This window comes from Felis catus, chromosome D4 (genome assembly GCF_018350175.1).
Source record: "Felis catus isolate Fca126 chromosome D4, F.catus_Fca126_mat1.0, whole genome shotgun sequence".
Lineage (NCBI taxonomy): Eukaryota > Metazoa > Chordata > Mammalia > Carnivora > Felidae > Felis > Felis catus.
The window spans coordinates 84,305,007-84,319,986 of NC_058380.1; the positions used below are offsets into that span (position 1 = coordinate 84,305,007).

A 14,980-nucleotide genomic window follows, 5' to 3' on the forward strand; every position below is an offset into this window, starting at 1 on the left:
ACTTTACATGATATGCACGTAGAAATTCTACTTTGGAGCATTACATTTTTCATAGAATTTTTTTCTATTTTTCTATTTTCTATTTCTATTTCTCTTTTTTTTCTATTAATCATGAATAGAGCTTAGTGATTGAGAGAAAAACTGTACCACTGACTAACAACAAGGAAAACTATAATTCAGACCTAAAGGAAATAATGCAAAAACCTTAGCATCAAACAGAACGGGAGTCAAATCTGGACTCTGCCATGTCCCAATGGCGTGAACTTAAGCAAATATCAATTCTCTGATTCAGAGTTTCCTCCTCTGCAGAATAAGGATCACACTGCTCACCTCACAGAGAGCCAGGAGAATTAAATGAGAAATCAGGTGTGCAGAGGTTTAGCATTACTGCCCAAATCATGGTAGGGGTTCAACAAATATTAGTTCCCTCCTACTGCCTCCCATGCAACTTTTACCAGCAAGCATCATAAAAGGGTTTGGAAACTGCTAAAATATATTGTCTCATGTCTGGATTCACAAACTTATTAGCCTATTCTGTACGCGGATTTCTCTGAGATAAGCCTGGGATACCCAGGCCCAAGATCTGGTGAGCAACCTGACCTGGATCCGTGTGGATGTCTGGCTCCCAGGCCAATGCCTAGAAAGACTGACCGGGCCCAGAATGCAGCATGGGTGGCCCGGAGACAGCCAGAAACTAGAGCAGCCAAAAAGAGGAAGGATTACTTGAGCTTCGGCTCCCGTCCTTCACTTGTGTACTGCCAGCAGATGAGCCCGATCAGGTCCTGCACCCTGGCGCTGGCCATTGTCACCACAGTCATTGGCAGAAGTCTGTCCTGGCTCGAGTGCAGGGGGAGGTAGACGTCGATCTTCTTGGTTGCTGTTGTGCCGACATGACCCTGTGGACAGAACACATGCATGAGAGTAACGCACACGATCACGGTCGCACAGACCCTACTGGGCCGCAATGACTGCTCGCCAGGGCCTGTGTGCAGCACAGCCATTTCTCATCCTTTTGGCACAGACCTGCCTGAGAGCCCGAAATGGTTCCAGAGGGGAAACACTGTCTAGTTCTAAGGAGTTTTCCCCCCCCTTTAATCTTCATTTTCTAATGGTCGAAGAGACCCAGCTCTGCCTGCAGTATGGTAAATGAGGGCTAAAACCAAAATAAACAAATTAAGAGTGGTAAGCAGACCTGATGTTTGGTTGTCAGGAGATGTGCTTTGCTAGTTACTCACTGTGACCCTGGACAAGTCACCATTAGACCCTGACCTCAGCTGAAAACTGCCACATCACTCCTTGAGACTTTGGGATAAGCGGCATGGGCAGCTGCCATACTCTGTGAAGAAGCCTTTAGGCCCGCAGCACGGGAACCAAGGGCTTGCCTTCGATGGGTGGGGGTGAAGGGCCTAATTCCCTTATGCAGTACTCCTGTTTATTTCAGTCATCTGCACTGAGGTTCAAAGGTCCCTGGTCTGCCATTATTGTCCTAACTAGTACACCCACACTACTCTATATACCCTCAATCCCTCCAACACACTTACCCTTTCTCCCTCCTGAAACTTCCACTCTCCTGTGGAATTCCTACACTAACCAGCAAACTTCCATAAACCACTTCTTTAAAAAAATACTCCCTTCACTTCTTTGTCTTAATTAAAACCTGCTGGTCATTAAGGACACTGCTTCCTCTGCTGTCCAGAAGACTGTTCCACATTTTTCTTTTTTAACCCCCAAATCCTCAAGGCCAGGAGGCTGAGTACATATTCTTATCCCTGCTACTCCCTAATTATTATTTCTCCTTTCTGGCAAAAATCCCTATTCCTTGGAGACCCAAGACCTCCTGACTACACTATCCTCTCTCCACCCTTTTTTGTTTCTATTATCCACCAACCATCCAGAAATGCTCCTCCCCTGACCATCCAGAAATGCTCCTCCCTCGCCAAAGAGTCTGTGTCCCACCCCAACACCTATCATTATTCTTGGCAATTCCATCTAAAGGAACAATCCATGTAACATCCAAGTGTCTTAATCCCTAGACTATGTCATCCCATGCCTTTTCATCCACTCCACCTTCAATCACTTCTGGCCGTGGGTACACCAAAGATCTGTACCAACTCCAAAATCTCAAATTAGAAGGTCTATTCACTGAATATACTTTAATATACTTTCATCTCACTTTAGTCCCCAAACTCTTCAACCTACAATCTACTGATCCACCACTATAAATGATGTCACCCTTATTTCCCCACACCACCCTCCAGATTACTTGATCAACCATTGTAAGCATTCCTTTGTAAATGCAGTTTTAACACTCTCTTCCTCCATGGGATTCAACTGGCAGAATGCCAACCTTGGTGAACCTAACTCTCTGCATTCCCCAGCTAAACACTGCTGGAGAAAAATCATGTAACTGCACAGACTGATTTGACCTTAAGCTCATTATGATAAACCTCAAACAGACATTCAACATTGTACAACAAGCCTATGACATCTCCTGATCCAACCTGCACCTCATGCCAAGACCACCACTGCATACTTTTCCTTCCCCCTTCCTACTTCTCATGAGCCTGCCTTGACCACAGCTCCTATGCTTCGCTCATGTACTGCCAACAGAGACAAATGTTATTCTTCATTAAGAAAATAAGAGCTTTCAGAAAGGAACTCTTATCGTCCCCTCAATAAATTGACAAACTTACCTGGATTTAACAACACGTACTCCCTACACTGGAGTGTCACTCATCTCATTAAAGGGCAATCTCTCTACTTATGCTCTGTGTCCCTTTGGTTCTCACTTTCACAAGGACTTTATCCTTCACTTACTTTTTCACCTTCTCCTACACGATCAGCCTCTCCCTTTCTTTGCTTCCATGACCTACACTCTTGGTTTTTTTCAATCCTCTCTGGTCTCTGATTTTCAGTCTCCTTTGCAGATTCCTTCACCTCTAGAGTCTCTATTTGTTAGCATTCCCTGGCCTCTAGTTTGGGCTCTCTCGTGTCTGTCTTTCTGTATATTTCTTCCTTAAGTGTTCTCACAGTCCCAGAGCTATAAAACAATCTATATCCTCTTGACACTCAAACCTTATCTCCACCTCAAACTTCTCCCTGGAACCAAATTCATACATCAAACTGTCTATACCATAGGCAGAAAAGTATCACAGACAAGTTAAACTTAAGTTCAAATCTGAACTTCTCACTATCCCTCACTCCATCCTACTCCAAATAACAATACTCTCCCTCATTTCAGTAAATGCTACCACCACTAACACAGCTCCTTATATCAGTAATCTTGATTCTTCTTTCTTCCTCCTGCCTTCTACTCCCTTATATGTTCTAGTGACTACTGCAAAATATATTTCAAAAGAGAAAAAAGTCTTCAGCAAATGGAGTAACTGGACAGCCACATACAAAAGAATGACTTTAGGGGCGCCGGGGTGGCTCAGTTGGTTGACCATCTGACTCTTGATTTTGGTTCAGGTCATGATCCCAGGGTCATGGGACTGAGTCCCATGTCGGGCTCTGCGCTGTGCCTGGAGCCTGCTTAAGATTCTTTTTCCCTCTCCCTCTGCCCCTCTCTGCTTGTGCTCTAAAATAAAAAACAAAAATATTTTTAAAAAAGAATTTAGACCTCTACCTCACACCATCTACAAATATTAACTCAAAATGGATCAAAGCTTTAAATTTAAGGCTAAAACTACAAAATTTTTAGAAGGAAACATAGGTGTAAATTCTTCATGTCCTTGGATTAGGTAATGATTTCTTTAATATGACACCAAAAGCAACAAATGAAATAAACAGGACATTATAAAAATTAAAAACTTGCATGCCTCAAAGGACATTATTAAGAAAGTGAAAAGACAACCCACAGAATGGGAGAAAATATTTGCAAATCATATATCTGACAAAAATTTAGGACCCAGAATATATAAATAATTCTTACAACTAAGCAATAAAAAGACAAGCCATCCGATCTTTAAAATGGCCAAGAATTTAAATAGACATTTCTCCAAAGAAAATATGAAAATGGCCAATAAGCACATGAAAAACTGTTCAACTTCATTATTTGTTATGGAAATGCAAATCAAAATCACAATGAGATACCACTTCACATTAAGATGGTTCTATATATTTTTTTTCATAGCAGGAATTAGAAAAGCTAGCAAGGATATGAACAAGTTGGAACCCTCATATATTGTTGGTGGAGCTGTAAAATGATGTAGCCATTGTGGAAAAATAGTTTGTCAGTTTCTCAAAACTTAAACGTAAAGTTACCATATGACTCAGCAATTCCATTCCTAAGTGTACTTAAAGAGAACTGAAAACATGTTCACATAAAAACATACATAAATGTACATAGCAGCACCATTGATAACAGCCAAAGGATGGAAATGGGTGTCTAGGTGGCTTAGTCGGTTAAGCGTCCAACTCTTTTTTTTTTATTTTTTTTTATTTTTAATTTTTTTAATGGTTTTTTAAAATGTATTTTTGAAGGAGAGAGAGAGAGAGAGAGAGACAGAGCATGAGTGGGGGAGGAGCAGAGAGAGAGGGAGACACAGAATCCGAAGCAGGCTCCAGGCTCCGAGCTGTCAGCACAGAGACCGATGCGGGGCTTGAGCTCACGAATCGTGAGATCATGACCTGAGCTAAAGTCGGACGCTTAACCGACTGAGCCACCCAGGCGCCCCAAGCGTCCAACTCTTGATTTCAGCTCAGGTCACAATGTCATAGTTCATGAGATTGAGCCCCAGATCAGGCACTGTGCTGATAACATGGAGCCTGCTTCAGATTCTCTCTCTCCCTCTCTCTCTGCCCCTCCTCTGCTCTCTCTCTCAAAATAAATAAACATTAAAAAAGATGGAGGGGCGCCTGGGTGGCTCAGTCAGTTAAGCACCTGACTCTTGATCTCTGCTCAGGTCATGGTCTCGTGGTTCATGGGTTCGAGCCCCACATTGGGCTCTACTCTGATGGTAAAGAGCCTGTTTGGGATTCTTTTTCTCCTCTCTGCCCCTGCTCTGCTTGTGCTCTCTCTCTCTCAAAATAAACAAATAATCTTAAAAAAAAATGGAAACAATGCAAATGTCCACCAACTGATGAATGCACAAACGAAATGTATACAATGAAATATTACTCAGCCATAAAATGGAATGAAGTACTGGCACATGCTACTACACGGATGAAGCTTGAAAACATTTTTCTAAGAGAAAGAAGCCAGGCATAAAAAGGTCATCTATTGTATGAACTCACTTATATGGAATGTCCAGAACAGACAAATCTACATAAATAAAAAGATCAGTGGTTGCCAGGACATTGGGTGGGGGTGGGGGATATGGGAAACTGACAAGTATGAAATTTCTTTCTGAGGTGATGGAAATGTTCTGGAATTAGTGGTGATAGCTGTATAACGTTGCAAATATACCGAAGACCACAAAATTATACTTTAAAATCATTAAAATAGTAAATTCTATGTAATGAGTTTTAATTCAATTTTAAAAATTGAAAAATATGTATTTCAAAAAATTCTCCATCTCCACTGCCACCAAAATACCATTAGGTTTCCCCTGGACTGTTCTAATGGATTCCTGACCTCATGCACTCTTGCCTACTTCGATTTGTTCTTGACATACAAGCTAGAGTTTTGGGGTTTTTTTTTCAAACTCAAATTTGATATCACACTTCTGCTTAAATTCCTTCAATGAGTGGTTCCCAAGATACTTCTGAAATAATCCAAATTTCCTGTAGTATCTAACAAAGCACTGCATGTTCTGACCCCTGCCTACCTCTCCAACATCATCTACTGTTGTTCTCCTGCCTGATTATCACAGTTCAGCTACACTGGCCTTCAAGATGTGGTTCGTGCGCGTGCGTACCTGTTTCTCCCACTTTCAAGGCCACAGAAGTTCTATTCACTATATTCACTATATCTAGAAGGCTCTTTCTCATGATCAATGATTCCTCTAAGTGTGGCTTTGGGCAGGTTACTTAATCTCTCTGTTCTTCCATTTCCTCCTATGTTAAAATGATGATAAGGATAGGACATACCTATCAGAGGACTCCTTTAAGGATTATTATTATTGTGATTAGGAGTCCCTTTCACAGTTCTTCTTTCACACATATCCTGTTCATTTCCTTCACAGCACTTAACAATTTGATATTACACATTTGCTTATGGACACCTTCAGCGTATGACTTCCTCACTAGCCTCTGACCTTCCTTCCATGACAGCAGTCATAATCACGTCTGCTTTGTTGACTGCTCTCTACACAATGGCTAGCACCATGCAGGTGCACAGACACCTCTCCAAAAAAATCTGTTGAACTACAGAATGAATGCATGGATGATTCAATGCCTACCAGGACAACATGGCAGTAACACAATAAATGTTAGTTTCCTCCATGCATCCATCTTGCCCCTCCTCTATGGGTCTGTTTCCTGGTAGTGGATGGAGATGCAAGTACTTGAGCAATCAAGTGTTTCCATCTTTAACACTACAACTCTAGGGTGAAAAAAGTAAGAAAGATAGGAACTTTTATGTGAGGAAATACATAAAATCTGTTTTAAAAACTTTTAGAGAAATTTCACTTCTAACCTAGAATCTACCATTAGATCCACTGATTTTTTTTTTAGTCTTGTCTCTGTCATAAGGCAAATTTAAAAAAAGTAATCCTCTTACAATAATGTTCTTTCTCTCTGACTCTCTCTCTCTCTCTCTCTCTCTCTCACTCATACACGCATGCACGCACACACACACATGTGTTTTTCAGCTGGGAAATAATAATTCCAATGACTAGCTACGTTGTCTCTAAAGAGCAAGTGTTTTGATCTTGTCAGGCAGTCAAAAGGTTAAAATTCAAACAATGGCATCTTTCTGGAGTGGGCTTATTGCCTTCTTATTTCTCTCCTCAACCTCCTTTTCAAACCAGCAGCCCAAACTGGTTTATTCTTCCTCCTCCTTCTGAAGAACTGGAGCTGAAGCGCCATAAGGAATCCTGGCATGAGAAATGTGACTGTGTTTCACAAACTGTAAAGTGCTTCAGAAATGCAGAGCAATGTGTCAGAAAGACCTAAGTTTTTAGATCAGACTCATTTCTATTACTCAGACCTATTACACAGTCACATGAGGACAAAGATGGATGCTGTAAGGAGTCCTAATAATAATACTTATTATTATTCCAAGAGCTAGCATTTATTTAGAGCTAACTGTTAAATAAGCTCTGGTAAATGTTTGCCTAAATCATCTCAATTAATTCTGTCTAAGAGGTAGAATTCTATCATTACCCTAATATGACAGACGAGAAAACTAAGGCTCAGAAGTCATCTGCTCAAGCTCCCACAACCAAGGTGGATGAGCAGAACTCACACTCCTGTCTGACTCCAAAGCCCCCACTTTATTTTTTTTATTTTTATTTTTTTAACGTTTATTTATTTTTGAGACAGAAAGAGACAGAGCATGAACGGGGGAGGGGCAGAGAGAGAGGGAGACACAGAATCGGAAACAGGCTCCAGGCTCTGAGCCATCATCCCAGAGCCCGACGCGGGGCTCGAACTCACGGACCGTGAGATCGTGACCTGAGCTGAAGTCGGACGCTTAACCGACTGCGCCACCCAGGCGCCCCCAAAGCCCCCACTTTAAACACCAATGACTTCTTTCTCTAAAGTTCTCAATTTAATCACTCCCTACTCCCCCAAGAATCGCACCCCCATAAGTCTGCCTGCCCCGCCCTTCTCACAAACACACGGAAAGTGGAGCCTGAAGATGTCTCCTACAAAAGCAGTGAATCTGAGGAGTGGCCCACGGAGAAGTGTTAAGGGACTGAGGCTCCAGAGACCTTGGCTGCTGTCGGTCGACTGCAGGGCAGAGAGTGACATGGTGCTCCTATGAATCCCTTTATCGTCTTTATTTCACGGTGAAATAGCGAGTGTGGGGAAACTATGAGAATAAATATGGTAGATACTTATTAAATGAATGAAGCACTTTATCTTTTTAATCTTCTAATTCCATCTTGAGGCACTGATGACAGCAAAAAGTGCCTTGCACAAACCCTGAAAATATGTATTTTTTAATAAGGAGCCTCTTCTGAAAAAACTCAAGGTGGTGGCAGTTAGCTCTACCTAATGGTTCCCGTGTTGCAATATTTAGAGGGAATCATCTAAAACATAAAACAATCCATCAACATAATAGAAAGTAATTAACTTATAAAAAAAAATAAGGTGACCAAAGGATTAAGAGTATTCATCACACATCAAGGCAAGCAATATTCCATAGACCTAACATCTAACTATTAAACAGCAACTAGCAATAAACAAAGATCGTATCATACAGTTTCATTGCACGGCAATTTAACGTGTTCCACAATACAGAACTGGAAAAAGGGAGGCATAATTAGAGCACAAAGAAGGGGTCAACACAGAGATAAGGAAAACTGGGCTAGCACCATCCTCTCAGTCACTCATGCATGCAACCAACACCCATAGACACCATGCTGGGCTCTGAAGACAAAATCAAGAGAGACTCAATGCAGATAGACCCTCATCAAACTCACAGTCTGCTGAAGGGTCTACATTGTACTAGGTGATAAAAGCTTTAAGGAAGAGAAGTACAGGCTGTTGTGGGAGCTCAGAAGCAACCCAGACTAAAAGGGGTTGGCAAAGGCCTCTTAGATTAAAAAAAAAAAAAAAAAGGTGGGGGGGAATGCAAGCTGGTGCAGCCACTCTGGAAAACAGTATGGAGGTTCCTCAAAAAATTAAAAATAGAACTACCCTCCGACCCAGCAATTGCACTACTAGGCATTTCTCTACGGGATACAGGTGTGCTGTTTCGAAGGGACACATGCACCCGCATGTTTATAGCAGCACTATCAACAATAGCCAAAGGATGGAAAGAGCCCAAATGTCCACCGACGGATGAATGGGTAAAGAAGATGTGGTCTATATATACAATGGAGTATTACTCAGCAATCAGAAAGAATGAAATCTTGCCATTTGCAACTACGTGGATGGGACTGGTGGGTATTATGCTAAGCGAAATTAGTCAGAGAAAGACAAGTATCATATGACTCCACCCATATGAGGACTTTAAGAGGCGAAACAGATGAACATAAGGGAAGGGAAACAAAAATAATATAAAAACAGGGAGGGGGACAAAACATAAGAGACTCTTAAATATGGAGAACTGGAGGGGTTGTGGGAGGGGGAATTGGCTACATGGGTAAGGGGCATTAAGGAATCTACTCCTGAAATCATTGTTGCACTATATGCTAACTAATTTGGACGTAAATTAAAAAAAAAAATTAAAAGACACACAAAAAAAGAATTGGACCCTCAACTGATTGAGACACCCAAGGGAAAAAAAAAAGTACCCTTCCATCCAACAGAACCATTAACCCAAGGAAAAGACACTTATTGTATTTAAATATCTACTATACCGATATACAAAAAAGTGAACAGGAATTCTCCAGGACATGGGATTATGAGTGATTTTAATTTTCTGCTTTATATTTTTCCACATTTTCTACGATGAGCACATACTATTTTTACAATCCAGAAACAAAATAGCAAATGTTACAATTACAAACAAAAAAGGATATAGAAAAAAAAACACCATACAGGGCTTAAGACTTTTAGGTAGGAGAGAGAGGACCAATTTTGAAAATGTAGCCTATGTCAAGTCATCTGGCAAAATTTATTAAGAACATACTATGTGCCAGGTCTGTGACAGGCTGTTGGGAAAAATAAGCTGAAAATATAACCCAGACACCTTCCTATGGCAGGCTAAGTAATTTTTATTAAAAAAAAAAAGAATAAAAAGTAATAAACCTACAATGAGCTGACAAATTTGGAGCTGAACAACACTCTCCAGAGAAGCCTCTAAATCAAGGAATGCCCCCAATTCATTTTTCAGAACAAAAGAAAAGTACTTCCTGTAGCAAAACGATTCTTCAACACAAATGTGATTCATGAAGACCAACCAGTCTCCAGAGTTCATGTCCCACAGCCTCTGTTATGACTTGATGCCTCTGCAAATGCAGTCACAATCTCAAGCTCGGTACGTCCAAGACCCATTTTCTTCATCACCTTGTCTCTCATTCCGTCTCAGTTAAGGCTTTCACCACCCACTCTTGTCCCTCAGGCTAGAAACCTGAACTCCTCTTTCTGTCTCATCAGCATCCAAACGCCCCTGAAATGCCTCTCAAACCCTTCTCCCCCTATCCTCACCGGCATGGCCCTAGTTAAAACTTCATCATGACCCAGTAAGACCACTGTATGCAGCAGTCTCCCAACCATCTCCCTGTCTCCAAAATCTCTTCTCTCTCCAAACTCAGTGTGATTTGACTCAAATCACTGACCTGGCCAGTCACCAACTCAGAAGCATACATATGATGGCTCTCCTTGGTGTCAGCATGCTGGCTCCTTAGCATGGTATTTAATACCTGTCACATTCTGGACCCAGTGTACCACTGCTAAAGCCTACTGAACAGTAGTTAAGAGCACAAAGACTTGGGGTGAGACAGATCCAGGTCTGAAGCCTAGCTCTGTCACTTCCTTAGTCCCAAGACCTTAGGAGTTCAGCACCTTTCAGAACCTCCAGTTCCTTACTTGGAAGAGCAAATAAGGTATGTATAAAATGCCTGGCACACAGTAACTGACCAAGAAATGTACCCCTTCTTCCATCCTTCAATTTCTAATGTCTCCTCTTCCCAGAAGGTAGAAGTCCAAATTCCCTCTTCTCTGCTCCCTAGAAGTTTACCTTGCCTTAAGGTTTCACTCTTTTCTCTACCTACCTCCACCACCTCCCTCCCACCTTCTCGTGTAAGTATGAGTTATGCAAAGGGAAAAACTGTGCCTCACTCATTTTGCAGTCTCCTAGGGCCGAGAATGTAGTACGGGTATGGCATCAGCTTACTGAAGGGCTCCTTAGGCTATTTTTCAAAATGGACCCACCAGACCTACGACTACTCTCCTGTCCCGGATAAACTGGCTACACCTCTTCTACTTCCCAGGCCCTGTTCTTCAGGAATTCTCTTCTCTGAAATATCCTCCACACCTAGTATCAGACCTGACATATAGTAGCTACTTATACCTATTAATGGGATGAACGATGAATATTCTTTTAACATATGATTTTAAATACCTGCATATTATAGCACACGGAGGTACTATCAACCGATTCCCCCCATTGTTAAATATGGACATTGTTTCTAACATTTCACTACTATAAATAATATTCCCATAAACATTCTCTTATATAAATGTTTGTGCACATATTCCTAGGAGTAGATTACTAGGTCAAGGAGTATGAATGTTTTGTGTGTGTAATACATAATGCTCACTCTTTGAAAACCATCTTTATGACAGTCATGAAATAGCATTATGACTCACATATCATCCAGTTAATAAGCAAAAGCTTAAAAACTTAAAATAACTTTAGTGTATAGAATGTGAATAGGTACAGAATCGAAATACATAGAATTTGAACGTGATGACGAATTAAAACATTACATCTCTAACCAGGTTTTTCTTATCTGATCCTATTAACTGAAATAGCAAACTATTTGCTGCCTATCATAAAATTATACAGGCGATAGTTTCCAAAATAGGGAAAGAAGGAAGAATAGATGGTATTCAGCTCAAAATAATCTTGAATTAAGAAATATCCACATAAAGTGAGTCAAGCTGAATTAAGGCTTAAGGACAGAAGGTTCAGTTAGCAGCACTACTTCACATCAAGGTTTGTCAATAATAAATTGAATATCAGATGTCAAAACTGTTGCTAAGTGTTCAATTTCTCTATCAAGAGAAAGAAACAGAGAAAGGATAGACAGCTTGGCTTCTGCAATTAAAGAGACAAAAGCAGGCAAGGTTACTCCATTAGCCACAACTGCAGAAGCAGATCGTTATATGCAGTTTTAACGCAGAAATAAATATATCAGTGTATGCAGACAATGTAATGATGCAAATTGATAAGAGGCTTATTTGTAGCCTTCCAAAGGTAACACTCTCTTAAATTAAGGAATGGCTACAGTCCCATTTCACTGGTATCTTCCTCCCCAACTTCCTCAGCAAAGACCAGAGGATGCTATATTCTACAAATTTATGGCCCAGTCTTTAAAAACATGGTATCCATACGTGGTACACACAGGCCTGAAATCATTATTCTGATGATGACTAAGGGACTTTATTTGTTCAGAGTAATGATTTTGAACAGAATCTGGCCTAAAATCTGGTTCAAGCCAGGTTTAATTGACTATGAGAAATAAAGAAGGTCTACATAGGGAGGAAAAAAAACAACAATCCCAAACACCAGGCAGTAGCATTTTGCTCTCAATAAATGCTGGCTTTACAGGCTCAGAGAAAGAACTCACTTTTTCACATTCAAAACGGTAGCAATGAACTTATGAATAGATTTTGTATAAAATTCTACGACAAATCCATTCAGAGCTAGGGGCTTGGCTTTGTAGTGCTATCTTAACCCTCAATAAATCTGGAACATTTAAAGGCTATTAAATTAACATTTCCCTGATCTGGCACCTGTAGTCAAGTTAATTTGTCAAAAACATTTCTACAGTTTGTCACTGGACACTGTATTTTCTGACAAGTTAAGTTTAAAATAAAATTGACAAAATCTCATTAATTTCCTCCGAATCACCAACCTTGGTTCCATTAAGCTTTTATTATTAAGAACGTCAACTGTCACTCTTTCTTCAACAAGGTCAAGTTCTGATGTGGGTACTTCCAGGATCCTTATTATATTAATAGAAGCTAGTAAAGCAGTGCAGTGTGGTGGTTAAAAGCATTAAGTTGTGGAGTCAGAAAGACCTGGGTTCAATTCTCAGCAATGCCATCTACTGTGTGTCCTTGGACAATTTTATTTAACCTCTCTGAGTCACTATTTCCACACAGCAGGAGAAAGCTCCTCCAGGAGTTGTTGAAAGGATTCAACGATACCGTGCATATAAAAAGCACTTATCACTGTGCCTAGTCCATACTAAATGCTCAAGAAATGTTGGCTGTTTATTTTATTAGGTTTCCTTTTTCCCCCCTGCTTTTACATTCACAGACTTAAAAACAACAACAACAACAGACCAACTTTATTGCTACTCATAGACTTTTAAAGTGGCAAGGAATTTTAAGGGTCGTCCCCTCTAAGCCATTTTCACCAAATGGCTGTCCTACAACCTCTTCAGAACACCTTCACTGATGAGGTCCCTGCCACACCTTCAGAGACAGACCCTTTCCTTTGTTAGGCAAAGAGTTTTGGTGGCTGAAACTGTTTCCTTCTACTGAGATGCACTCTGCAGATTCCAGGCACTGATCTTACTTCTAGCCCTCAGGAAATTGTAACTAATCCACCTCCACGTCCACAGACATCCTTCACATAACTGAGAGCCTCAAACAAAGTAAGTTTTGTTACTAAGTGCCGTAGAATGAGCCAGACTACAACTATAATCCTTTCAAAGAGTATAACATAGCACAGAAAATAGTACTTCCATCAGGTTTTCTTAGATTAGTTATTTTCATAAATTTTCTTTCTACAGCATCTATAGTAAATGTAAATCTATAGTCTTGGACCCAAAAGCAGGGAAGGGGGTTGTTGCTCTCAGGAAAGTTTTCCTCTATTAAAAATAAATCGTCCATATTTTGAGGCTCTGACAGTCTTCTTCCACTTTTGAAAAAAACAAAATGCCTACAGCTAATGGTTTAAACAATCTAACTGTTATCAAGTGAAATTTGGGTAACAGCCTTGGATAATTTTGTTTCGAGATATCGACTTGTTCAAACACAGGTAAGAAATTTTACAAAATGGGGAGGGGGAAGGATGAAGAGGAGAAAACGAAAGCCTACCCATAAACTGTATCAGGAATAACAACCATCTTCTTTCTCAAAGTCTTAAATTCAGAAAGCAGCTCCTGATACTGTCAGTTTTTACTATCATGGGTTATATTTGTTATGTAAGTCTTTGCAGGGTCTATAGAACTGGTCTGGACCTTGAGCTGTGCAACCTTGGGCAAGCCCATAACCTCTCTGAAAGCCAATTTCCTTAGCCATAAAACAGAGATGAGACTACCTACCGCAAAAGAATGGTAGGGCATATAAAGTAAAAATAAAGCATGGTAAAACCACTCTGTGAACTGCAAACTGTTCTACTACGAGGATGTCAGTCATTCCTCATAATTGTTACCTAAGTTATTAATCAGACCAGGCAGATCTTTGGATAAATCGTCCCTTCAAACAAACATAAAGTTGAGAAGCAGAGGCAAGAGGCAAAGGTCTCTATCTCAGTAATTAAAAGAGAAAAGCCATTGCATCTTCTCATCCAGCCTCAGGATGTTCCGGCACATACCAGAAGGTGCTCTCACACAAGCACAATCCAGCCATCTTAAAGCATAATGGAATGTAAAGTGTCCATTTTGAATTTTCATAGCCATTGTGGGATTCTTTAGATCATTAATGTTACACAGCACTTTGCATTTAATTATACAAACAATGGCTTCTATAATGATGATGATATCAGGGAAAAGTAATTTGCATGAACTAAGCCCCATCACCTAGGGTAAGTATAGGAACCTCTTCATTATTAAATCATTTATATAATAAAATCAATATGCTTTAAAAGTAAAAATAGGTTTTTTAAAACCATAAAGAAGAGTTACATGTTTTAAACTCTATCAATTACCATAATATAATGAGTCTTTTTAAGATTTAATATCAACTTTTAAAATTAAAACTCAATGGAGAATGTATACTTGGCTCCATTACTAGATGATGTATCTCTACAAAAGGTTACAGTACAGCTATTATCATCCTCCTAAATTATACGGAAAATTTGGTACAACCCTCCACTACCCCCAAGGACAATTTAATTCCAGAGATGGTGAAGTATTTTGAGAATATAAAATTGTATAAATATTGAAGGAAGTAATTCCAATGCATATATCATATTCATTTCTTGCAGGGCTTCAGTTGATTAAATATGACAAATTTTTTAAAT

General features: G+C 40.1%; 1 protein-coding gene across 8 annotated transcripts in view; it reads right to left on the bottom strand.

Moving 5' to 3' along the window:
* MAPKAP1 (MAPK associated protein 1) overlaps positions 1–14,980 on the bottom strand; it is a 246,002-nt gene that overhangs the window by 135,703 nt on the left and 95,319 nt on the right. For all 8 annotated transcript variants that reach the window (XM_019816522.3, XM_019816521.3, XM_019816520.3 and 5 more), the window contains one exon: positions 724–896. In XM_019816522.3, the coding sequence (XP_019672081.2) occupies positions 724–896 (173 nt within the window). The remainder of the gene's footprint in view (positions 1–723; positions 897–14,980) is intronic.